Below are 23,979 nucleotides of genomic sequence, written 5' to 3' on the forward strand. Positions count from 1 at the left end.
CGGAGCGGGGCGGGGACGGGGCGGAGCGGGACGCGTCTCGGGCGCGGGGCCTGGGCTCCGGGCGCGGAGGGAGGATGCGGCGGGGGAGGCGACGGCCGGCACCACCGAGGAAGGCAAGGGAGGGCGGGAGCGGGGCCGGGGCGCTGCCCCTCGCTGCGCTGGGCCGGTCCCGGGGACGTGGCGTTACCGCTCCGCGGGGTTGCGGCGTGAGCACCCTCCGGGGGCCCGGCCGGCTCCTGGGCGCGACCGGGAAAGTTCGGGGGGCGTCTCCCGGCCGTGAGGCGGCGGGGCGGCTTCCACCGGGGCGGGAGGTGCCGGCGGCGTGGGGCCGCTGCCCGCCTGCCGCGCTCCTCCGTGGCGGCGGTCTCGCCGTGCCGAGACGCGGTAGCGCTGTGGGGGAGGCCGAGGCCGCCGCCACGGGTCCGGCGCTCGGCGGGGCGGGAGGGGTGGCGTGGCCGGGTGACCCGGGGGGCCGCCCGCTGCCTCGTCCCGGCGGGTCCCGGGCTGCTGAGGCTGCCGTCGGGGGGCGCAGGGAGAGGCCCGGCCGAGGCGCGTTCTCTAGAACCTGCATCCCTTGGGACGGGGGCGAGTGGCTGGCAGCGGGATTTGGTCAGGGTCTGTTCACCGGGGGTGCCTTCTCAAGCTGGTCGTCGTCACTGTCACATCCTCACAGCCCCGCCCTTCCTCATCCTCTGCGCGTGTTTTCTGGAGTCGTACGGCAGCTTTCGGGGCTGGCTGTTCCCCAGACACCCTCACCCCACTCTGGGTTTAGTGCAGAGCACTGCCAGAGGGAGCTGACCCGCTGCACGCTGCCTCCGCACCAGCCTGTGCCCCAAACCCGCTATATCCCGGTACATGTAAGGAGACCCAGGGAGCAGCCTTTTTCATGGATGGTTGTTTCTTGTTCCTTTCAAAACTCTTAGTATCCCAAAGTATGAGCTCTCACAAGTCAGCACGTTGCTTATTTAATGTTTCTAGATGCTACTAGAATGCAAATCGATGGATGTTTCTATTCAGATATTACTGTTCAAGTACCACCATTAAATTATTAACTAATGTATTTATCTTAAGGAGAAAATGTGCATGCTGTTATTTATGTTGGGTTTTTTTAATATGTTTTCAGGTAGTCTGATCCTAGCAAAAATACTGGACCAAGGGCATGGGAATCTGAAGACCTCTGTTTCTCCCAGAAGAGGTGAAGAAGCTAGAAATAGTAACGTTAAAAATCCTTCTGGAGGGATTAACCTGTAAAAAGCATGTGTTTACTGATAATATGGAGTGAAAGGGGGTTCATTTGCAGATGAAGAAAATGGTCACCTGGAAGGTGCTAATGACCAGGCGTGATCTTCTTTCTCAAATCTAATATGTGAAGTGATTTAGCCTTAGGAGGTTTTCCTTATCATTTTCATAAAATTTTATGACTATCGGATTTGTCGCTTCGGGTTAAATGGAATGCTAACCAAAGTTTTATCTTAAATCTGTCCACTTTTTGCAAAAACTGAAGACTTACTCCTTTCAGAAGCTCTGTGTTTGAATGAATTGTGCACCAGTTTGCAGCCCCACTCATGTAAAACTAAATAAATGAATCCATATTATAGTTTATCAGCTTTGTTACTTGGGGTGTAGGCAAGACTGTTCTACTTCCGGGGGGGGGGGGCAGGAAGGAAGATCAAGTATCTTCTTGAAATCCCTGTGGAACTCACAGAAATGCAATACTTTGTCACAGCACATTTTATAAATTACAGTGCTTGTCAGTTTAGAATGGTTTTCTTTTTCAATTTCATATTTTTTCAGAGTCCAAAAATTCTTTGATGCTTTGCCTGCCTTGCAAAATGGCGAAAATAGTTACAAAGTAGAAGAAAATACACATTTTTATTTTACAAGTGAGTTAGAGAACAAGATTATTTGTATTAAATCAATGTGATGTAGGATTTTCCCCTTTCATGAAGAGGAAGCAGAATTGTATCAGCCATTGGTATTGCTCTAGCTAAAGAACAATAAATAATGCAAAGAATCAGTGGATATAATTACTGTGTGCTGAAGTTTAGTGTGCTGTTGGATTTTTTTTAACTTTTTTTCAACTGAACCTTTACTTCCTGTTTATTGATTGTTTCCAGTGATAAAATAGGAAGGAGAGATGGGAAACCCAGAAACCACTGGAGATGCATATGTTGCTGTGATTCGTCCAAAAAATACTGCTAGCCTGAATTCTCGTGAATATCGAGCCAAATCCTATGAAGTAAAACTATTTATATTTTTTTATTTATTAAGATTTTAAAAAACAGTGTTATAGTAAATATATAAAATAAAGCAGAAAAGAAAATAGGACAATAGCATTGCTTAAATAATGTCTATGTACATCATATATCTACTATGCATTGTCCCATCCTTACAGTATTTGAACACTTTATGGTTTTGTAATGTCTTTTCAGGGCCTTTTGCCCTGCAGGCTGCCCAGTACAAGGGTGCAGCCTTGTTTTACTCTCTTTAACCTTACTGTTACGGAGGTCATTCTGACTTCACCGTCCTCCTCCTCCATACTCAATACTTTCTGAATTTTGTTACTGCTTTTACAGTGGTACAATAAATTTTTTAAAAAAATGTTCTGTACTTGTTTCAGTTGTGCTTAAACTCCTTTGGTTTCATTATTGTTTGAAAGATTTTGTTGCTTGAAGTTCCCATTGAAGGCCAGAAGAAGAAAAGAAAGAAAGTTTTGTTGGAAACTAAACTGCAGGGAGGCACTGAGATAACCCAGAGCATCTTGGATTATGTATTAGAAGCCACCAAACCAATTTCACCAGCCAATCAGGGTATTAAAGGTAAAAACGTTTTAACCTGATTTATTGTTGATAGCTCTATAAAAATATTTTTTTAATTAAATGGGCATGGAAAGGTTGTGCTAAAGCATGAAATTAGTTTAAAAAAAGAAGGTGTGTTTTGAGGTTCATCAAAAAAACCCAAGCCAACTGTACAGCTAAAACCTTTAATTTGCCTGTTTTCCTTTACCTTCCAACTCTATAAAATGCTTACTAAAAGATCTTTATTAAGTGAAACCTTGCCTGTCTGTACTGCTTCTTCACCCCAAATTGAGACTTACAGCTAAACTTCTGGTAAACCAGATTGGCTTTTTTATGCTTAAATCCAGCTAAAACTTGACTTAAACTAGTGAATTGAACTTCTAAAGTGTGTTCTGAAGCTGGCATTGTTTAGTAGACATGAAAATATTTCTGGCATAACTGTATCACTTACAGATATAATTTGATTAATACGTTTTTAATTGCTGTTGCATAGCTGGTCTAACAAATAACCTCACGCTTGTGCTGACAAAAATTGTTTTAGCCAGCATATTTCATTTCCAGATTGGTATAAACTCTACTGACTAAAGCACTTTTTTTGCTGTGTACCTCATCTCTGCTTTGCAAGTAAGGTTATACTGGGAAGGTTTGTCAGTGCGGACAAGACAATGTGGTGCTAACAATTGAGAAAAGGGGTAGCTGGTTGCATGGTAAAGTGTTGGCGGCTGGCAATAACTGGAGTCGGATGGATTTAACAAAGCTAGTGGAGCAGCAAACATGAAATAACATAATAGCATTAATGCATGTTGAGGAATGCTTAGTAAAAAGAAAAACTGTTTCTTACACAATTTAGAGAGTTTTAAATTGAGTGAGACAGACGGCCCAAGCATTAATATGCATACTTTATAGTGTGGCCACTGCTAAAACATGCAGCTGATGTCAGAAAAGGAAACAAAATGCTAGATTCTGTAAGGGTAGAAGGGAGGATAACTTAAGGATAGGTGATTTGGGGGGTGAATGCTATGAAAAATCGGGTATAGAAAAGTTGCTATGAAAAAAGGGGTACCGTCACATAATTTTTCATGTTAATGGATTATACATATTTATGTTCCTTGTTTTTTTGCATGTATTTAGATTTTCTTAGCTTGCTTTAGATTATAGCTTATAATAATCATAATTTTTTTCTTCCTAGAAATTAGGAAGGTTGAGTCTGGTAAGCTTTCAGATAGCCAACTCTGGACTGTTTAGGTATTTTTTTTGTTTTGTTGGTTACTTAATTATTTTGGTTTTTTTTAATACTGTGCTAGGAAAGCGTGTAGTGTTAATGAAGAAGTTTCCTCTCGATGGAGAGAAGGCAGGCCAGGAGGCATCACTTTACATTGTTCCAACTGTTGTGAAAGGTAACGTTGAACATAATTTCTGAAGTTGCACCCATTTTGGCAGAAGTTCAGTTGAGGGTTTATTAAGAATTTTTATGAATATGCTGTATGGCTTTTTCTGTATTTAAGCATTATAAGTTACATTCAGGTGGAAACCTCTCTGAATACTTTAAAACTTGAAAAAGTTACTTAAAATTAAAGAAAACCCCTTGTTTTTAATGTATTGCCTCTGTAACGATAGCACACTTCTGTTTTGAGCTGTATTTGTTCGCTTGATTATATTTCAAAACATATGCATTAACTTGTATAGAATTTACTGAATGCAAGTGTAAAGAAGCCATCCTATTCAGTTCAGTGTTGTTTACTCTGAGAAGAATGCTTATTGAAGTCTGTAAATGGCTTTGATTAAGGAATGGTGAATAAGGTCTTGAAAAGCAGAGTAAATTGGTTGTCAGGGAAGTAATTTTTTTTAAAAAAAGTAAATGTCTGTGTGCTTTTGGAGAAGCTCCTTCATTTTTGCCTTACTGATAGGCCTTAAGGATAAAAACTAGCAAATGAAAACCATTGTGGGGTTACCAGTAGCAATAAATACCTCTTCTGGTCCTGAGCCCTATTCATTTTTTTCTGGCAAGGGTATACATTTAACATTAATTCCTCAGATGAAGCTGATCACGCTGATGGGATAGTAACCGAACACCTTAAGGTTGTTAAGGCTACCCTGTTGAGTTGTGAATTATGTTTAGAATTATGTAAGGATTGTATGTAATTTCTATCAATTAGCATTTGGAAAAAAATTAGTTACTCTAGTCTAAGGTTAGATTATGCTCTCGGTTAGTTGGGGGTGTGTAACTACAGAAGATCCAGGAGGGAAAATAAGATTCTTGTTATCGATGTGTCTTCAGAGTATGTTTTCTTTTTAGATAATACAAAATACGCATACAGTCCTGGATGCCCTGTGTTCTACTGTTTACAAGACATCATGAGGGTCTGCAGTGAATCCAGCACCCATTTTGCTACGCTTACTGCAAGAATGTTAATTGCCTTGGATAAGTAAGAAATGCCATCAGTGAAAATATATTAAAATAGAAAAGAAAATTTGTAGATGTAGCATATAGTTTTTATAGCATTCTGGTGATTTAAAAGGAAATCACTGTGATATCATATTATCTTCTTCATGTTTATCAGAAACTGAAACCTTGACAACATATTTCTCAATCTTTTTAAAAATCTTTTGCAAACTCAAGAATGGTGTGCTTATCTAAATCAAGTGGCTTTCTGGAAGTTCTTGCTCACAGTGAAGATTTTGTAAAATCATATAAAATACTAATGATAAATCTTCTGTAAGTGACTTAATTGCCATCTGTAAGAGTATTTGCCAGAGTGTAGTAAAAATATCCTGTTAATTGTATATCATTATCATTTGCATTTAAATTAAACTCCCGTTTACAAAGGGAGTGTGTATGCCCCAGCCATACAAATTTATTTGCAGTAGGGAATTAACTTTCAGAAAGGTGATTAGTTTTTTAGCCAGCTTTATAGTAGTTTGAAAATTGAATATGTGAGCAGTTTTTTGGTCTTTTTTATGTACCCTTAACAAAGAAATACTAGACCTACTTAGGTATGAACTTATTTGCATTAATGAAGTTAGGTGAAACTCTTGGCTAACATGAAAAGTTACAAGTTTCAAGCTATTACCTAAAAAGGTCCCATGTGTAGGGTTTTTACAGTTTATTAGTAGAGTTATAATATTTCCAAGTATACCATTGTCCCAGTTGTTATTAAGCTCTACTTAAGATGTTTTACCAGCCTTATAATTGTGAGAGAAACCGTGGAAGTATATTAGAAAATAGTTTACATTGATTATTCTCTATGTATGTAATCTGAAACAACACTTTTCAAAGGTTCAAACTACCATAAATAATTTATCTGCCAACTGTTAGAGAAAATGCCTGAAAATACTTCAGAGAGACAAGAGGGTGTTCGTAGCACGATGATCACAATTTTACAGTCCTCCTTCCCAGCAGGACTATCAGTAAGTGAAGAGAACACAGCTTTTGCAGCACATGATAGCTTGGATCTGGGACTTAAAAATCCCAGCCTAAGCATACGCACTGAACTGTAGGCCATAATTCTGCCATCCTTACACGTGGTTCTGGGATAGACAAGGTCCAAACGGTCTGTCAGTGGATCTATCTTTCCAAAGTATGTACTTATCTTTCTTCTATGGCTAAATCACTAAAAGGAATTGATTGTTTTCCAGCGAAGTACATGTTTATCTCAAGCTTGTGAGAAAGTATGTGCAGAAACCTTAAATACAAACCTGGCTTTAGACTCTTAGTTAAACTGTGCCCCATTCAACATAACACTAAAATAATTTAGCAATTCAGTGAAAATATATTTATCAAAAAATCCTGAGCCCTGTGTTACATTGCATATGTGGCAGGAAAAAATGCAGCAGTTGTACAGTGCTGACTTTCCTCTCTAGCTCAGCATAAAAAGGCTCTAAAGCCCTTCTATACTGTCAGTAAGAGCGCACTTAGAAGAGAATAACCTTCAGCACAGGTTTGTGAAAAGACAGGTGGTAGTCTATGTGAAAGAGACTTGGCAGTTTGGAAACTACCAAAGGACCTTCTGATTTTTGCTTTCCCGCCTCTCCCTAATGAAACCCATGAGTTAGAAGGCTTAAGTCAGCACAGATACTAAAACTTCAACTCACCCTTAAACAAACTGCTTTAGTTTCAGAATTTGTATGTTGAGGGTAGGAATACTGATAAACTGAAAGTAAATGAAATGGTGACGTGTTGGTGTGGTTAAGTGTTTTGGCTATAACCAATGTTACTCTTACCTTAGGTTATAATTTCCTTTGAGAGTTTGCATCTGCAGGAAGCGTGTTTGAGCAAATACATTTGCTTAATTATATTTGGTTAAAAAATGTCATGTTTGGGGATTACTTCAGTGCTATAAAGTTGGCTGGGCACATTATAATTAAAATTATTTTTTTAATTAAAATGTGTGGTTTTCATACATGCAACCTTTAATCAAACAAAATAATGGACAGGCATGACCAAAATAGTTATTTTCTACCTGAAAATTAATTACTTGCCCATTCTCTCCTGCAGGTGGTTGGATGAACGGCACACCCAGTCTCACTCCATCCCAGCTTTATTCAGACCATCTCCTCTTGAGAGGATTAAAACAAATGTAATAAACCCTGCCTATGCTATAGAACCTGGTCAAACGGAGAGCTCATTACACATGGGTTATACTGCCCTGGAAATAAAGAGTAAAATGCTAGCACTGGAGAAAGCAGATATGTGTATCTATAATCCTTTGTTTGGATCTGACCTTCAATATACCAATAGGGTAAGAACTATATTTTCATTTTATATTTGTGAAACATACATACATTTTCGTTTTGCAATTCATTCATTTATTTTATATGAGTGTGTGTTTTATGTTTAATATGATCAGATTTCTTTATTAGACACTTACTGCTAAACGTTTTTTCAAATGCTCACATTTGAACATCATTCTCTTTAATTATAAAGTGTTACTGTCATAACTTTGGTTACAAGAGAATACCCGGCCTGGATGGGGGATTGTTTAGCCAAATCTCAGTAAGATATTTTTTCAGTTGTGTTTAAATTATGTCTTCACAGGTTGACAAAGTGGTAATAAATCCATACTTTGGCCTTGGAGCCCCAGACTATTCAAAGATTCAGATTCCTAAAAGAGAAAAGTGGCAACGTAGCATGAGCAGTGTCACAGAGGACAAGTATTATGTTACATTCCTTTTTCATTAACAGATAATTTTGTTATATTACAGTAGCACTTAGTAGACTTGGTCAGAATGAGACTCCTTTTTTAGGCCTTTAACTGTATTTAAATTCTATTTGAAGTCTTTAAGTACTGAAACACAACAATTAAAGGATGGATCAAGAGAAGTTTAAATTATAAACATTAGGGAAGCATTTCTTAGAATAATGAATACAGCTGTGGCTTGACTACTGCATGACGAAAATACTAGTTGTATGAACACTGGCCCATTTTAGCTGCATGAGCTTCATTTTTATTCTTCATGTAGATCTACAGTTAGTGCTATGTTAGTAATGTTAAAAAAGTTGATGTTCTCAACTACTGAAATATTTCTGAACTGTGTTTTCCTCCTGTTTCCCCTTTCAATTCATAGGGAACACCAGTGGGTAGATGATTTCCCTCTTCACCGTAGTGCTTGCGAAGGCGACTCTGATTTACTAAGCCACCTTCTGGATAAAAAGTTTTCTGTTAATCAGTTAGATAGTGACCACTGGGCACCTATCCATTATGCATGCTGGTGAGTCAGATAAATATAATTTTGCCAACCAAATGCATTCTTGCTATCATGATTCTTTAGCGCTAATCATTTATTGTACAGACTCAAAAATGAGAAATGAGAAAAACTCTAGACTTTTTACACTTTGATTCTAATATATGTTAGTGTTAACCTTCTGAAGAGAAAGATTGCTTCAGGTTTTGAGATGATTTCAATCTGAATGGTTTCAAAGACCAGGTGTGGAGATCATATCATCAAACACTTACCAATTGCCTCTTACATCTGTCCTGAAGCATCTGTTCTAATGCCTGGTGGAGACGCTGGGTCTAGTTTAGTGTGGTAACTTGTACAGTCTTTGTTGGTTAAAGGCTTTGAGCAGTTTCACAGCACAGCAATAGCTGAGCATGCTGAGCACGTGTTGGTGATGGTCAAGCTTTCAGTAGGAAGTGATGAACAGAGGTCGACTTGTCTGACTATAATTCTGGGATGATTTAATCTGTAAGTGCTTGAGAGCTTTTCTCAGTTGTAAAAATGCTTTTGTTTTGTCTTTATGCAAGTTAGTCTTCTGTATTTGTAGTAGTGTCTGATGATATGAATAACATGAAAATCAAGCTTGGTTATAAAAAAACTTACTTGTTTTTTAGTGTTTGTCAGAAAGTTTGCATAAACAGTATATGCAAGATTTATCAGTTACTGGTGTTAGACTTAAGAGTCTTCAGGATCCATCTACATGCCAATCAGAAGCTTTACTTTGATTCTCACAGAGAATTTTTTTTTTTTTCAGGCAAGGCTGAGCTCTGTTTTGCCATGACTGAATTGCTACAATTACCCAAACTTAGCTAGTTTAAAGCAAGGTGTCTGTAATGAATCCAGTAGATGATTACTAGACCAATAGATAGCAAAGAAGTGCAGAACTGATACTAATTTCTACAAATTTACTAATGTTCCACTGTCTTTGGTGTAATTTCAAAGCTAAACTCTTGATCGTGGAAATACACTTTTCCATATTTAGGACTATCTGAAAAAAAGATTTTATTTTACATTTGCTGTGTCTGTTCTGTTTTAAACCCATCTGTAGGTATGGAAAAGTTGAAGCCACTCGAATGCTGTTGGAGAAAGGGAAATGCAATCCAAATCTTTTGAATGGCCAACTTAGCTCTCCTCTTCATTTTGCTGCTGGAGGCGGGCATGCTGAAATAGTACAAATTCTACTAAATCATCCAGAAATTGACAGAGTAAGTTCTGTTTGTGTATAGAAAAAATAGTTTTAGCAACAGTTTCTAGCTTGTGTATGTGAACTGTTCTGTGTCCAGATCACAATGTGTAAATGAACGATCCTGTTGAGAGATTACCAGAAAATGGTTAAATGTGTTTCATTACCTCCACTTTTGCCATTGTATAGCAATGAAATGTTTGGACCCTAGGATCAAGGATTTTAATTATCTCAAAAACTGTGTAAATGCTTACCTATCTCCAGTGAAAATAATGTATTATCAGTGTTTCTGTTTGTTTGTAGCACATTACTGATCAACAAGGAAGATCTCCACTGAATGTCTGTGAAGAGAACAAACAAAATGAGTGGGAAGAAACAGCAAAACTGCTGAAGGAAGCCATAAATAAACCTGTATGAGTTTATTTTCTAAATAGGTTAAAGTTAATATTTAATTTACTATTTAATCTACATAAACTTGTAGAAGAGCTAGGCTCATTTATAGCTGTTATTGGAAATATGCAGTATACTGAAAGTGTAAATATTGACAAACTGACATTTTGTCTCTTTAAATGTTTCTGTCTATATTTATTGCTCGAGAAATACATGTAAGACTTTAAATGTGATGTTTTGATTTATTGGTAAGAGCATCACATCACCTACCAATTTTATGTCTACTTTTCATCATACAACCATTAGCTTGCTTTACGCATTGTTATATGTTGATAAACAGGAGCATTCAGCTGGCTAAATGTAGGCTTCTACAAAATAGGCTTTACATCAGTTAGTCAGTGTAGGCTTCCTTGGCAGTCAGTGGAGATCTAGCCAGGATAGTAAAGTTTATGATGCGATTCCTCTCATCCTGAAGTAGATTTAAAATTAGCAAAATGATATAAACCCCACTTGTTTCTTTTCTTTGACTTCAGGTGCAACTTGTATCTCTGTCGGTAGGTGGCAGTAAACTTGTCAATCTTTCAAGATGTTTTGAGTTATCTTCATTTCACTCTATATGAATGAATCTTCCAAAATAATTAATGAAAGAATTGACCTCCTTTATTTTAGGGATCTTATTATCCAGCTGATCAAATGGCAGCTGAATGTCTAATGACTCTAAAAGACTAAGCACACATTTAAAGTAGATTTCACAGTGTAATAGGTGATATTATGTTGTCACTTATTACTATTGAATTAATACATTAAAATTAAAAAAAATATATAGAAATTACTGCAATAGGAGTCACGGTGACTACTGCAGCAAAAATAGACTGATGTTTTGCATTCCAGCCTTTTCAGTCAGTTGTCATTTTCCAAGGCATTCCTTTTTTTCCTAGAAGTTTTTAGGACTGATGTCTCCGTTCTTGACAATTGAGTAGACTTGAAGAAGGGAAGTAACAAATTCCTGCAACTGTTTTATTCAAGCAGCTGAAACTTTGAACCTGTTAGAGAGATGAACACAAGGAATTTCACTGACTTATGACTTGTGTCTGTATGCTTTAAGCACCTGATTTAAGTTTAAGTACATCTTTTAGGAAGTGTACTCTGGGCCCACATGCAATTCATTGAAAGCTATGGGAGTTCTGAAGGGGAAAAATTATTTATTAGCAGTAATATTATACAAATGCTAAAAGATCTTAGTGAAATTGTATTCTTACTGTATTGGGATCTGTGTAAAGGGTGGTGCTTCCCTCTGAAAAATCAGTCTTTTTAGTATAGACTAATGAGGGGAATAATTTATAACCCGCCAGTAATAGTGAGGTGGACATTTTGGGATATGCATAGGCAGCTGAGCCCAGATCCCTCGGGGAACTTTTAAATGCCTACTTTGCTTTTGAGTTCAACAGAAGTGAAGTCCTCAAAATATCATCTTTCTTGTAGTTATTGTGGTAGAAGCACAGTCTTGCATAGGACATGAAACAGTTTTGACAAATAGTAAGTATGTAGGAGTTGTGCAGTGTTGTTCTTCTGAACAGTGTGGATGTTGCTGAATTATGGTAAAATTGCTTTCCTCTTCAGAAGCACCAGCAGAAAGGATTTTAACAAGTTCTTTGTTTAATATGTTTAAATTTTTATGTAGTATGAAAAGGCACGAATTTATCGTATGGATGGGTCATATCGCTCTGTTGAGTTGAAACATGGAAACAATACTACTGTACAGCAGATAATGGAGGGGATGCGTTTGTCTCAAGAAACTCAGCAGTACTTCACTATCTGGATCTGTTCTGAGAACCTCAGTAAGTAACAAGGAAGATTGTTACACCCGAGAGTTTATCATAGCTTTTTTATTTCTGCTTGCCTTTAGAAAAAACCAATATTTTCTTAGGAAAATAGGAAACATGCTCTCCGACAGTTCTGTATTACCCTCTTTCTATCAGCTTTTAAAAGACATTTTTAGGAGTTAATTTGTATCTAGGCCATCTTGTTAATTCACTTTGCCCCTGCTGGAGACTCCCTAATCCCTATAGGTCTCATTCTTTATATCTTTTGCATAGGGAATGAGACCAGCTTTTCTGTTTTCTCTGCTTAAACTTTCCTTAAACTGATCCAGTAGATCAACTGCCAGCCTTTACACCCTGATGGCTTCAAACTGTGCTTTCAGAGCTATAGAGACCTGCTCCATTGTAGCTGTCATTTTGGGTACCCCCAGTAGGTCTGACCTTGTATCACTGTGGCATCTAGAATGTATTTCATCTAGGAAGATGAGGCTAGTCCAGATTGCCTTTCTGTTCAAGGACACTTTGGCTGTCATAGTCTTTACTGCTAACTTACCCCAATTTTAGTGGTATTTTTCTGCCTAGAGTATGTGAACTTGGATGCACATAGTTCTTTTTACCAATGTTTAATCTATTTAAAACTAGTAATTAAAGCCGATTAATGTTTTTTCATTAGGTCCTTTAATCATATGAATTTTGATGTGTTTTGCACTAAAATAATTTTTGATAAACAAGTTTTTAGATGGGAGAGAGTTCTGATTCAAAATGTCATTACATTTGCTGTATTTTTTTCATATTTTTGATCTAAATAAGAAGTATATTATAGTTGTAGCCTGAGATATGTAGCAAAAGATAAATAGAATCGCAAAAGAGTCAATGATTGTGATTGTGTTTTGTAGAAAATGTGGTAAACAGTACTGCTGCAACCAGATAGCTATGGGACACATCATAATGGATTTACAAAGCACAATTCAGGTCTTGTGGGATACTGTGTTGACAGTACTATTAACACAGAAGCCTTGTATTTAAAATTTTATTTACTGATGTCAGTCTTCCACTGAAGTAGCATTTGTTACTTTTTTTAAAAATCTATAAATACTGCAGGAAATCTTTTCTTCATTCTTTTTTAATCTTTTTCTCCCAGTGTCATGTCATTTGCCTTTTTATTTTGCTGTATGCCATGTGACTACTGTAACCCTCAGTGGAACTTAGATGTTAATGTCTGGAAGAGAAAGAAGTGTTTGAGTGTTGAAGTCTTGCAGCTTGTGCCTTTTCTAAATATGTATTTCATGTTTTACTCAAATCATTGATTGCATTTGAGGGGAAGAGCTCACTGATATATTTGTTTGTTTGAAAACAAGTGATTCTCCAGGTATTTAGCTTAAGTTTGAAAATCAGCTTCTGATTTACAGCTTCAAACTGATGAACAAATTTCATTATAAAATGTATTTTGCAGTTCATTGTGTACAACTGTAAAGACCATAGTTTTCTTGTTTGTAGGATGGATAATGTTTTTCTGTGTTTGAATGTAGGGTAGACAAGTTCATGAAAAGATTATTCTCAGTGAAAAGATGTTGCACTATAACATGCCCTTTAAAGTTTTAAATATAAGGAGAAGTGTCACAATGTAAGAGCCAGGGCAGTGAGGATGAGCCAGATACAGCCTTCTAGTTTCTCACTACTAGAAAACAGCCAAGCAGTAGTAATCACAAGGACAGGCAGGGTAAGTGAATGAGCCTAACTGAAGGTATGGACTATAGTACATAGCAGGACTGCAGTCCGAAGCTCTGTATTGATTTCTCAGCTCTCATACAGACAGAAGAGCAGGAAACATTGAATGACTGTAGCCTGTTAAGAATCAAGACATTTTGCAGATAAAAAAAGAATGTCTGTTCTGAAAAATGTATGGTTTATATATATTCAAAAATGGCAAATACATTTATAAAATAAGCTATCTCTATGTTTTTCTGCCAAAAATAAGATTTTTGGACTTTATATTTCTCCCATAATAATTGAGACAAGAGTCTCTAATGTTTTATTGTTGTGTTTTTAAAGTCCATCTTCATATTCCATTAAATTTTTAAATACAACTTCACTCTTGAGAAGCTGAAAATAACAGAGATTCATCACTAATGCATATAGTGAATTGATGCTGAGAGTTTTGTCAAGAAATCTGTATTTTCAAAACCTTTTATATATAGCAGTTTAGAAGACATAGGGAAAAATGTTTGTTAATGAATCCTCAGTTTCAGGTACTCTGGTTTTGGTGCAGCATTTAATCGTGTGTGTGCGCACTCTTTCTGTTTGTTTATTTAGAAACAAAATCTGTTATTTTCCAGGCCTCCAACTGAAGCCATATCACAAGCCTTTGCAGCATATTCGAGATTGGCCTGAAATATTCACTGAACTGACAAACTTGGATCCTCAGAGGGAAACTTCACAGCTTTTCCTGAGGAGAGATGTGAGACTTCCACTGGAAATAGAAAAAAAGGTCTGCACTTGGAAGTGATAGCATGAAATCATGGGCAGAGTCAGAACACTTTGACTATCAACACTCGCTGTGTCTAATGACTGTAGTAATTTCTAAACTTATTTAAACTGGACCTCTCCTCTCCTTTTCTGCAATAGTTTGAGTCTTCAGGTTCATCCCTCCCTCCCTCCTTCCTGCCCTCTCTTTTCTCTCTCTTTTTCTCACCTTCCCAACTGTTTGGTTTATCATAAGTCTGTGTGCCTCAGTCTCTATCTGTCTGGCATACAGCTAAAAACAACCTGCCCAGTTTTCCTTCTCTTCCTTGTGCTGTGATTTTTCAGATATTTAACTGCTCAATTTCAACAGGATTATTCAGACATATTATTCAGAATGGATTCATGGGGGGGGAAAAAAACCCCAGATGTCAGTTTTTCTGGGAACCTTTTGATTGGGCATGGTATGCTAGTCACCTTTAATTTGTAAGTGTGTTAGATCAGTGAAGTCTTGAATTAAGTCAATTAAAATATGTAATTTTTTCTATTGCAAAGCATTACTAAAATATACACTTCAGTCAGGATCACAGCTTTGTCTTCTGTCTCTGAATCAGTGAGAAATTATATTTTTAGTTTCTAAGCTCATTTTCTTTTACAAATAAATTATATTATTTAAATATTTTTAACAGATTGAGGATCCATTGGCTATTCTTATCCTTTTTGATGAAGCCAGATATAATTTACTGAAAGGTTTCTATACATCCCCTGATGCCAAGTTGATCACACTGGCAAGTCTGCTTCTACAAATAGTCTATGGAAATTATGAGAGCAAGAAACATAAACAGGGCTTTCTAAAGTAAGTATGTGTGTTTAAAACTTATGGGTTTAGATTTAGTATTTTTAGATGGCACTTACTATGGAACTCTCAAATTTTAGGTATTATATATTTATTATTTTTCTAGATCACTGAGTTCTAGTTCAGAGTAATCGCATAACCCTCACAGCATTAACAGAAGCTGGACATGGGGTCTGAAAAATATATTGATCTTAATTATTGCAGTCCTAGGCAGAGGGAGATTGGTTCTGTATTCTCTAAGTCTATACTGAGATACAATAATACCAAAATGGGTAACAGTATTCATGTGAATGAAGGGTTTTGACAGGACTGAGACTTTGGACAGTGTTGAGGACACCTCTTACTATGTCCAGTTAGACCAACTTCTGGGATTGGCTTTCCTCCCTCTCTGAAGAAGACAGACCATGCAGAGATATTATTTCTGTTCTCTCGTTTGTATGTGAATTGCTATACTAAATTGGTCAGAAACATAGCACCAGTAGGGCTCTGCCAGATGGTGCTTTTATCTCCCCTTCTCTCTGCTTGCCAGCACAACAGTAGCTGAGCTCTGGGATATGGATTTTTCCTCCCACGTACATTTTTGCAGCAGTATCTGAGCACATCAGGATTCCAGTTCTCTATTGTGTGCACCTTCACTACATGCCCTTCCATCTCCACCTCAATTCATTCATGTAACAGCAGCTGTGCTATTCTGGAATGCTGCTCTACTTCCCATCTCCTCTCATTCACAGCATCAACTGAGCTGTCTTGGCTTGACTTTTTTTGGTTGTATTTTCCACCATCAGTGAGTCAGGGTGCGTTTTCTGCTACAACTATTCTGATGTAAGCGTGGGCTGCCTCTGAAAGGGCTGGCTGTACTGACTGCACTTGCTCATTCCTTCCTCTTCCTGCTGTTGGGTGTAGAGGCTGTACCATTACAGAGCGAGCTAGGTGAATGAGCTCACTGACTGGAAAACTTCTGGGTGAGCTGTTCGGTAGGTTCAGCTGGTGACCCATCTTGTCCTGCAGTTACACAGTTGGTAGATCAAGCATAAGGAGAACTGGGTTTAAGTGGGACTGCCTACCTGCAGGAGTGTGCAGTTAAATGCAGCTGGGTTTAATACAAAACCCCCCTGCTGAATCCCAGCAGCTGCAGGGCGGTGTTTCTTTCCACACTGAGGCAAATCAGCAGTGTGGTTCTGAGTTGATCCTGCGCAATGGAAGTGTTTTGCTCTATAGACAGTACTACTTGGAAAGATAGTTTGGGCCAGATAAAGAGCCTCGTGGGCATTTAGGCATGCTTTCCACCAATATTCAAATGAAGATGTTGGAAAATATCTTGGCTTGTTCTTAGTCAGACAGATGAAGAGATTCATATTATGAAATGTTTATTAAAAGACTGGTCATTTCAAAAATACATCCAGGCTGTTTGTATGAGAGTATCCTTGACCTTAAAGATCTGGATGCATTGTCCTGTGCAGGGTTTTTGCTTGGTAGATCATATGTGCAGTTACTGACAAACATCGTTTAAAATTACTAAATAGGTTGCGTCACTGGGTTTTTGAGACTATCTTAATTGAGCATAAGAGCAAAGTAGTAAAGGCTTCCTTTTAGTGTTTTTTGTTTGCTGTGGTTTGGGTCTTTTTTAAAAGGCACTTTATATAAATAACTTCACTTTCATGTCATGCAATATATAACTTTCATGTGGAAATTAATTGGGCCAGGTCCTTGGTGGTGCTGAATACAGCAGTGAAGGGAAGAGTATCTATAAACTGTCATCTTTTTGATATTCTGGTGTAAATGGCTGTTCATACATAATTTTGGCTTCAACACTGGAATTCATCAAACTGGTCTGTAATCAAGAAAGAGTGTTCTGCTGCTGGCATTTCCTCTCCCTGCCGTGTCTGTGATGCATGACACAAAGTGTAGAACATAAAGGTGGATCTCCCTTAACTGAGAATTACACTAGATCTTAGGAAGCCTTAGCTTACACTTCAGGAAAGCTGCTCATCTGATGAGGCAAAATAGGGTAGGAGCTGACTGTCCAGCTCAGTACATGACTTGAAGATACAAATTGGCAGACGTTGTTCTTTCTCCTTACTTTGTTTAGTGAAGAAAACCTTTTTTTCTGCTTTGTTTTTCTGTTAGTGAAGAAAATCTTAAATCTATAGTACCAATCACTAAACTAAAAAGTAAAGCTCCTCACTGGACAAACAGGATACTTCATGAATACAAGGTAAGATAAATAATCAAATAGTAGAAAATGCTGTGTTAAACATTTTTGACAGTTTGGTTGTCAGTTGATGAACATATACTGGTATATAAAGCTAGAAATGTGTATGTGCTGAATGTTTGGGATAGGTTGTTGGAATGCTGTTTTTCTTGTACAGTTACAGTTGATCTGTTTGTTAGAAGTAAATATAATTGTCATCTGTTCATTTATCTTTGTGTTAACTGTGTACTGGGGATACTGCCAATTCAGGCATACATATAAAAAAAATCTACTCTGACTTCTATTTTCACATCTGCTTGTAGCAATAGATCCATAAGGTCCTTTTTGCCAGTGTAACTTGTATGTTAGGGATCTGATAGTGCTGCTGATGGGCGTGTGCGCACACACACGAACTCCTTTGACTAGGGCAGTTAATTGAGCAAAATTTTTAAATGTGGATAAGGGCTGCTTCTGTAAAAGACATCTAACTGAAGCCTGTGAATTCCAAGCAGGGTCAGAGGCACCTGAAGATTAAATTTGTGAACTTTGTAAAAAAATTGCGGAAAAAGTGAGGTGTGTCAGAGGGAGAACCGTAGCAGCTGACATGCATCACTAAAGGTAGCTGCCAGGAAACACTGCAGAGGCACCCAGCGAATGTTTTCAGGCCTTGCCTCTCTTTTGACTTGAGGCTACTCAATCATAAACTTTATCTTGGTGCCTACACCTTTTTTGTTAGAAACCAGCAGATCATTCCTGTTCTTTCTAATACAGATGCAGGAGGGGATGGTGGTGGTCTTTGTAAGACTATGGTATAGCAGAGTAGTCTGTACTTTTTCTCAGATAATACGTAAGAATGAGCATAGCTTTCTTGATTTCTGCTCTTAGGCCATTATTTTGGGGGGTGTGGTATGGGGGAAGGGGAAAGGAGTTGCAATCTTTTGTTCCAAAGATATTAACATATTTTACATTTTAAAAATGGCTGTGTAGAATTCAGGTAAGCTGTAATGCAGGGTGTGGATCCACAGAGGTCGGTACCATCCACCACCCCTGCAGTCACGGCCCCCTAACTGTTGAAGACTTGTGTTCTCTCTCGTGCCTGTGCCTCCTCATCTCATGTGTGGCCCAGCCAAGTTTTTTGTTTGTTAGAGTACCTTACATCGGTCTGTTTTGAGGTGGGAACACTCTAGTGATTCTTTGTTGTGACTTTACTGAAGAGGAAGAAACAGATGCCTGTCTCCTTCAGAATGAAGGCTCTACTGAAGAAGAGAAGTCTGTACCTCTATTTTGCTTAGAAAAGAAAAAGAATAGTTTTTGGGGGGAGGCACTTGCTCATCTTACTGAATTGGACCACTTATAAAGGAGGAAGAATGCTTAGTTTTAAGGATTGTGATGCATTTAGTGTCAGATGGGTGCATAGCTGCTTATCCCTGATGAGTCTGACATACTTCTGGGAGGCACAAAATTGTGGGGCCCTGCAGAGGTTAAGTGTCAGTGGTTCAGATTTCTGAGGCTCGTACAGGTGTCTGCTTTCTGCCTCAGTCTCTTTTGCCATTTAGGCCTTTCTGTGGCTCTAAGGTTTAATTTAGATGTGGGAAGATGGTTGCTGGGAGAGCACTTTGTGAATACTCCTTTAGTGGGAATTCCACTAAATAGTGGATTTTCTTCAAATAACCACAACTATTTGGGAAGACCTGTTGATTGCCATTGTTCCTTTATTTCTAGAATCTCAGCACCAGTGAAGGTGTAAGTAAAGAGATGCATCACCTTCAGCGCATGTTCTTGCAGAATTGTTGGGAAATTCCTACTTATGGAGCAGCTTTTTTCACAGGACAGATATTCACCAAAGCAAGTTCAAGTAGCCATAAAGTCATCAAAGTGTATGTAGGAGTAAATGTAAAAGGGCTGCACCTCCTCAACATGGAAACAAAGGTCAGCTTAAGCGAATGCCAATGATAACTTAAGCTTAATTCTGTTCTCTTAAATTCTTTGTGGTAGTAGTCATTTCACAACTGTTTAACTAAACTTGACTGTGAAGATTTCCAAGATTTTAAGATCTTTATAAGGCACTACTAATAGAAAGCCTTGTATTTTTCCACGTTACTACTTTGTAAGCTATAACTAGATTGTGGGACGTACTATTCTAAGTCAGAATCCTGTCTAAATAAATGAAGGAAAGTTTGGTTTGTAAGTATGGAGAATATTTTCTGAGTGACAGTTTTGTACATTTCATTGTAGGCTTTACTCCTCAGCCTGAAGTACGGTTGCTTTATGTGGCAGTTGGGAGATGGAGATACATGTTTTCAAATTCACAGTCTGGAAAACAAAATGAGCTTTATTGTGCATACCAAACAGGTAAGCATTGTCATTTTTCATCCTTTGTCTTCAATTATTTTTTCCTAAACTAGATACATGCCTCTTCTCTCTTGAGATTGACCACCCTTGTACAGTATAAAAGAAGCCCAGGCCAAGCCCCCACAAAAATGATCTTAAAACTTTCTTTTTAGTATTTCAGAATGTTTGCTTGTTTTCCTAGCATGTGAAGACTTTAGGGTTCGAAATACATAAAATGCATCTGTAATCATTAGGGTAAACCTTTTTTTAATTGAAACTGCTGCATGTGCCAAATCCCTTGGACTCTTAAGGACAATTCCAAATATGATGAGAATCACAGAGTTAGAGCTGGTAACTTTGCTATCAAAACTAGAAGAGTTTGAGATTAGATAAAACTGAGGATCTGTGAAGTCAGTGTTATAAAGCAACTTCACTGTAATTGCTGCCAGCAACTTTTGATTGTGTTTGTGGATGTCTGATGGAAAATGCTTGTTTTACCCGTAGTCTACCTCAGTGGTAATATGCCATGTTAACATGTGTTGAGACAAAATTACAGCTTTGAGTATCTTGCAGACTTTGACAGTAGTTGCTTTAGATTCTTACATATTAAGGTGGAAGTGATTGAATATTTTGAAAAAACACTTTCTGATAGCTGAGAAAAATCTAGGTTTTATCTTCCTTTTTTCTAAAATGATGTGACTTCTAACATTATTCTTCTGTACTTCCATTTGTCATATACTTGATTTCATCATAGTTCTGAATTTCTGATGGAATTTAATTGTATACCTTTTATATAGGCAGGTCTCGTGGTAAAACTTCTGATGAAGTTAAATGGTCAGTTAATGCCAAGTGAAAGAAATGAGTGATGGAAATGAACAATAGTTATGAAACAGCATCTGATGGCTAAGCAAAAAACAACTTCTCATCATAATAGAAGACTTCCATGTACATGAATTTTACACAATAGAAAAATCAATTTGTACAGTTTTTAACTTTGTACAGAAGCTGCATGGTTTATTTTTTTAAAAAACTATATAACATATCTATTATTTTTATAAATATTTTTGTGTTTCGTATATAAGCTGTTGTAGGGCTTGAGCTTAACCAATAAAGCTAATGAAACGTAAATGGTTTACGGAGATTGACGAGCATGAATCAAGTAAAGCTTTTGTTCCCAGAGGACTCCGGGACTACCAGTGCCGTTAAGCAAGTCTCAGTTAACCTGTTTACCTTTCATGTCATTTGGTGGAACATCAAGGAGGTTGTGTATGTTACCGTATTTTGTAGACAGACACACTTTATTTTTAAGATACTGTTAATAAGTATGCTTAAAAGACCAGTTAGACCTTTGAGCAACTACTTCTGATAAACTCTTGGTTTTTATTTGGTTTCAGACAAACATTATAGCTGGCTTTATTTTTACTCTTAACTCTCTCATACTTTGTATTCATATTTATTCTAAAATATTGCATGAGGATGTCAAAAGGGAAATACTTTAAATCATTCAGAAGCCATATTAAATGTTTAACGTGCTTGTTTTTTTAAAAAAATGGATTTTTACTTTTGCTGTGCAATATAAAATCTGTATATGGAGGAGAGGGAGATACAGATTTACAAATGAATCTTATTCAGAGGACTTCAGAAAGTTTAATAAATCTTACCCTGGCTTGCAACACATACACAGTAATGAACACTCATATAGGAGGTACAAAGTTATTTCTGTTAAACTAATTTTCCTCCTGATTACTTGCTTCAGTTTCTTGAAGCTACAAGCAGTGCAGGATGCAGGAATGAAGATCTATATTGCAAGGAAGTCAGATACAATTTGTGTAATTACGCATTCTGCCTGCTCTTTGCAGAGTCAGGATTGGGTCTCAACAAGTTGGGTCCCAAGTGTAAGGTGGGACCATATGCAGTCTGAAACATATCCTTGTACATTAAAATAAGTCTTCATAACACAAATCTTTAAAATTTCTGGTTGTATTTCAGGGTTTTAAGTGCACTTGGCTGTTTCTTCTGTGTAAACTGCATGCTAAAACAGTGTGCAATATTTTGTAAAAAAAGTTTTAAAATATAAAATTAGCACTTGCCTCTGAGTTTTCAAATAAAAGTTAAAATGAATGTTAGGAACTATGCTGTTGTGTAGTAACTTTACTCATATCTTACTACTAGTAAGTGCAGTTTAAGAAATTAAAGTAGTAAGCAGTTAAAAAAAGGGAACAGGAGACTTATATTTTGTAATCTTCTTAGCAAGCTATACTTTTCTACTTAAACTTCACTGGCATAAATAACAGTAAATCTTCATGGGTTGTTAGATTTTATTTAAGGTAAATAATGCAACAGTCAGGTCCTTCATAGCACATCCTTGCTGTCATGTGGCACCGGTATCAGAAATACACTTCTCTACATAGCACTTTGTTAGAAAACTAGAGGAAAATGTTAAGATATGTGTCAGTTGCATATTTAACAATTAATATGCCTTATTGCTGTATAGTTCTTTCTGCTAAATTCTTATTTATTACTACCTAATAAATTGTTTGCAACAAGTCATGTTTGTTGTTTTTATTATTGCAGCCAACATGAAAGTGCCATCAAATGTCTTACCAAGCAGGTGTTATTACCAAAGAGCAGTAACAGGCTCATCTTTGCAAGGTTTGTAGGAAGATCATCAGAGAGGATCGCAGGGAGGGTCCCGTGGTGACTACAAATTAAGGTAGTGCACCTAGGGAACCACTCAGGAATTCATCGGGAAAACTGGAAACTGTTAATCATGGCAAACCAGAAGTTTGCAGATATTGCGTGTCAGTGGAATCATTAAGTAGTGAGAGCTGGGTTACACAGCTAGCAGGCTTCTGGCACCTGGGTATGTAGGATTTCCACTGCGTTGCTGTGACAAGAAAGGCTAGTACAATCCTTTCATCTAAAAGTGGGGAAATGAAAAATTGGGACAGAGAAATCCAGCTCTGTAGAGACGGAGCACTAGTAACAACCTTCCTCTCTGTACCAAACAGAAGAAATTGAAAACAAGCTCCAAGAAAGGCAAGTCTGAAAATTATGCCTTTTTAAGCAAGAGATACTCAGCTCAACTCATACAGCTTATGTAAGAAGCACTTTTTTTATGAGCGAGTAGCAGTATAGCTGATGAAGCAAAGATTTGAGAGTGGAATACTCCAGCCAGGCAATGTAAGGCAAAAATAGTAACTGAAAACCTAAAACTGTGAAAAAGGGCCCAATTTTATCAAGTGGAATAATTAATCATCAGACTAGCGTGCTGACCTGAGGATTGTTCACCTCTATGTGCACGGGCCTTGCTGTGGGTGAGGAGTGGACTCAGCTAATTCTGGGTGCCTTTTGCTGTGGTGAAGCGAACCTGCATGATTTGAGGTTAGTGATAGGCTGAACCGTGGCAAAACATTACCAACAAACCGGACTCTGGCCTTAAAACTGATGGACTCTGGGGTGGCTCCAGTTCCTGCTTCGCACCCTCCAGCTGCAACAGGGAGGAGGCACCATTGGCTGCCGTCCTGAGGGGAGCGGCAGCGGCGCTGGGGAGGCCACACTGTCTCGGCAGCAGTGGGTCTTGGTGTGGTGGCGGCTGAGGTGGGTGCCGAGAAGGGGTGCTAGCCTCGCTTCCCCCTGGCCAGGAGCTGTTGGAGTTCCAGGTCTGGTTCTGCCAACGGCACGGGGAAGGCAGAGGCTTGTCCAAGGGGAAGGCCTTGGTCCGGAGGGGAATGCCTCATGCAGCCCAGGTGTCCTGCTGCTGCTTTGGACAGGGAAAAGTTACTCTAGAAAGTCAGGGTTTCCCTACCATTGTTAGCCCAGGGCTAGATCTGTTGAAGGTTAAACTTTTAGAACAACGTAGCAATATTATGCTTAGGTCAAGAAAGATGTTCTTTGTATATGTTAAAGCCAAAGGCATCTCTAATCAGAAAAGCAAGTAGATAGCCTTTGAGCAAGGACATCCTGGAGCCATTAGACCTTGAAGAGGGTACATTGCCAACCTGGCAAGCAAACTCAAGGTCCAGGTATCCTTAGCTGAACTACCCTCATTATAATACTAAAAATCATGCCTATAGGTCAAGAAGACCCTTGCCCAAGTGAAGACCCTTCCCCTGAGCATGCATAGTAGTAGAAGTATTGTGTCAGCAGTATTATAATTGTATGTAAATTACTAACCAATCATCGTAGAGAGGATGGACTTGGAAAATCACTAACTCTGCAAGTTTTGTGTA

General features: G+C 38.2%; 1 protein-coding gene across 1 annotated transcript; it reads left to right on the forward strand.

The window, feature by feature from the left end:
- Positions 1–26: 26 nt before the first annotated feature.
- Positions 27–22,297, forward strand: KRIT1 (KRIT1 ankyrin repeat containing). The gene is made up of 18 exons (XM_074864637.1): positions 27–113; positions 1,124–1,195; positions 2,118–2,239; positions 2,660–2,819; positions 4,103–4,195; positions 5,095–5,224; positions 7,294–7,537; positions 7,834–7,949; positions 8,364–8,507; positions 9,565–9,721; positions 10,003–10,110; positions 11,771–11,927; positions 14,246–14,397; positions 15,059–15,225; positions 17,353–17,440; positions 19,139–19,345; positions 19,652–19,768; positions 20,545–22,297. The coding sequence occupies exons 3-18, from the start codon at positions 2,138–2,140 to the stop codon at positions 20,611–20,613; spliced, it is 2,211 nt and encodes a 736-aa protein (XP_074720738.1). The 5' UTR covers positions 27–113; positions 1,124–1,195; positions 2,118–2,137; the 3' UTR covers positions 20,614–22,297.
- The last annotated feature ends 1,682 nt before the right edge of the window (positions 22,298–23,979 follow it).

Source organism: Strix uralensis, chromosome 1 (genome assembly GCF_047716275.1).
Source record: "Strix uralensis isolate ZFMK-TIS-50842 chromosome 1, bStrUra1, whole genome shotgun sequence".
Lineage (NCBI taxonomy): Eukaryota > Metazoa > Chordata > Aves > Strigiformes > Strigidae > Strix > Strix uralensis.

Coding starts and splice junctions, on each gene's coding strand:
- KRIT1 (XM_074864637.1), top strand. CDS start 2,138: ATGGGAAACCCAGAAACCACTGGAGATGCATATGTTGCTGTGATTCGT. Junction 7,538..7,833: donor ACCTTCAATATACCAATAGG/GTAAGAACTATA, acceptor ATGTCTTCACAG/GTTGACAAAGTGGTAATAAA. Junction 9,722..10,002: donor ATCATCCAGAAATTGACAGA/GTAAGTTCTGTT, acceptor GTTTGTTTGTAG/CACATTACTGATCAACAAGG.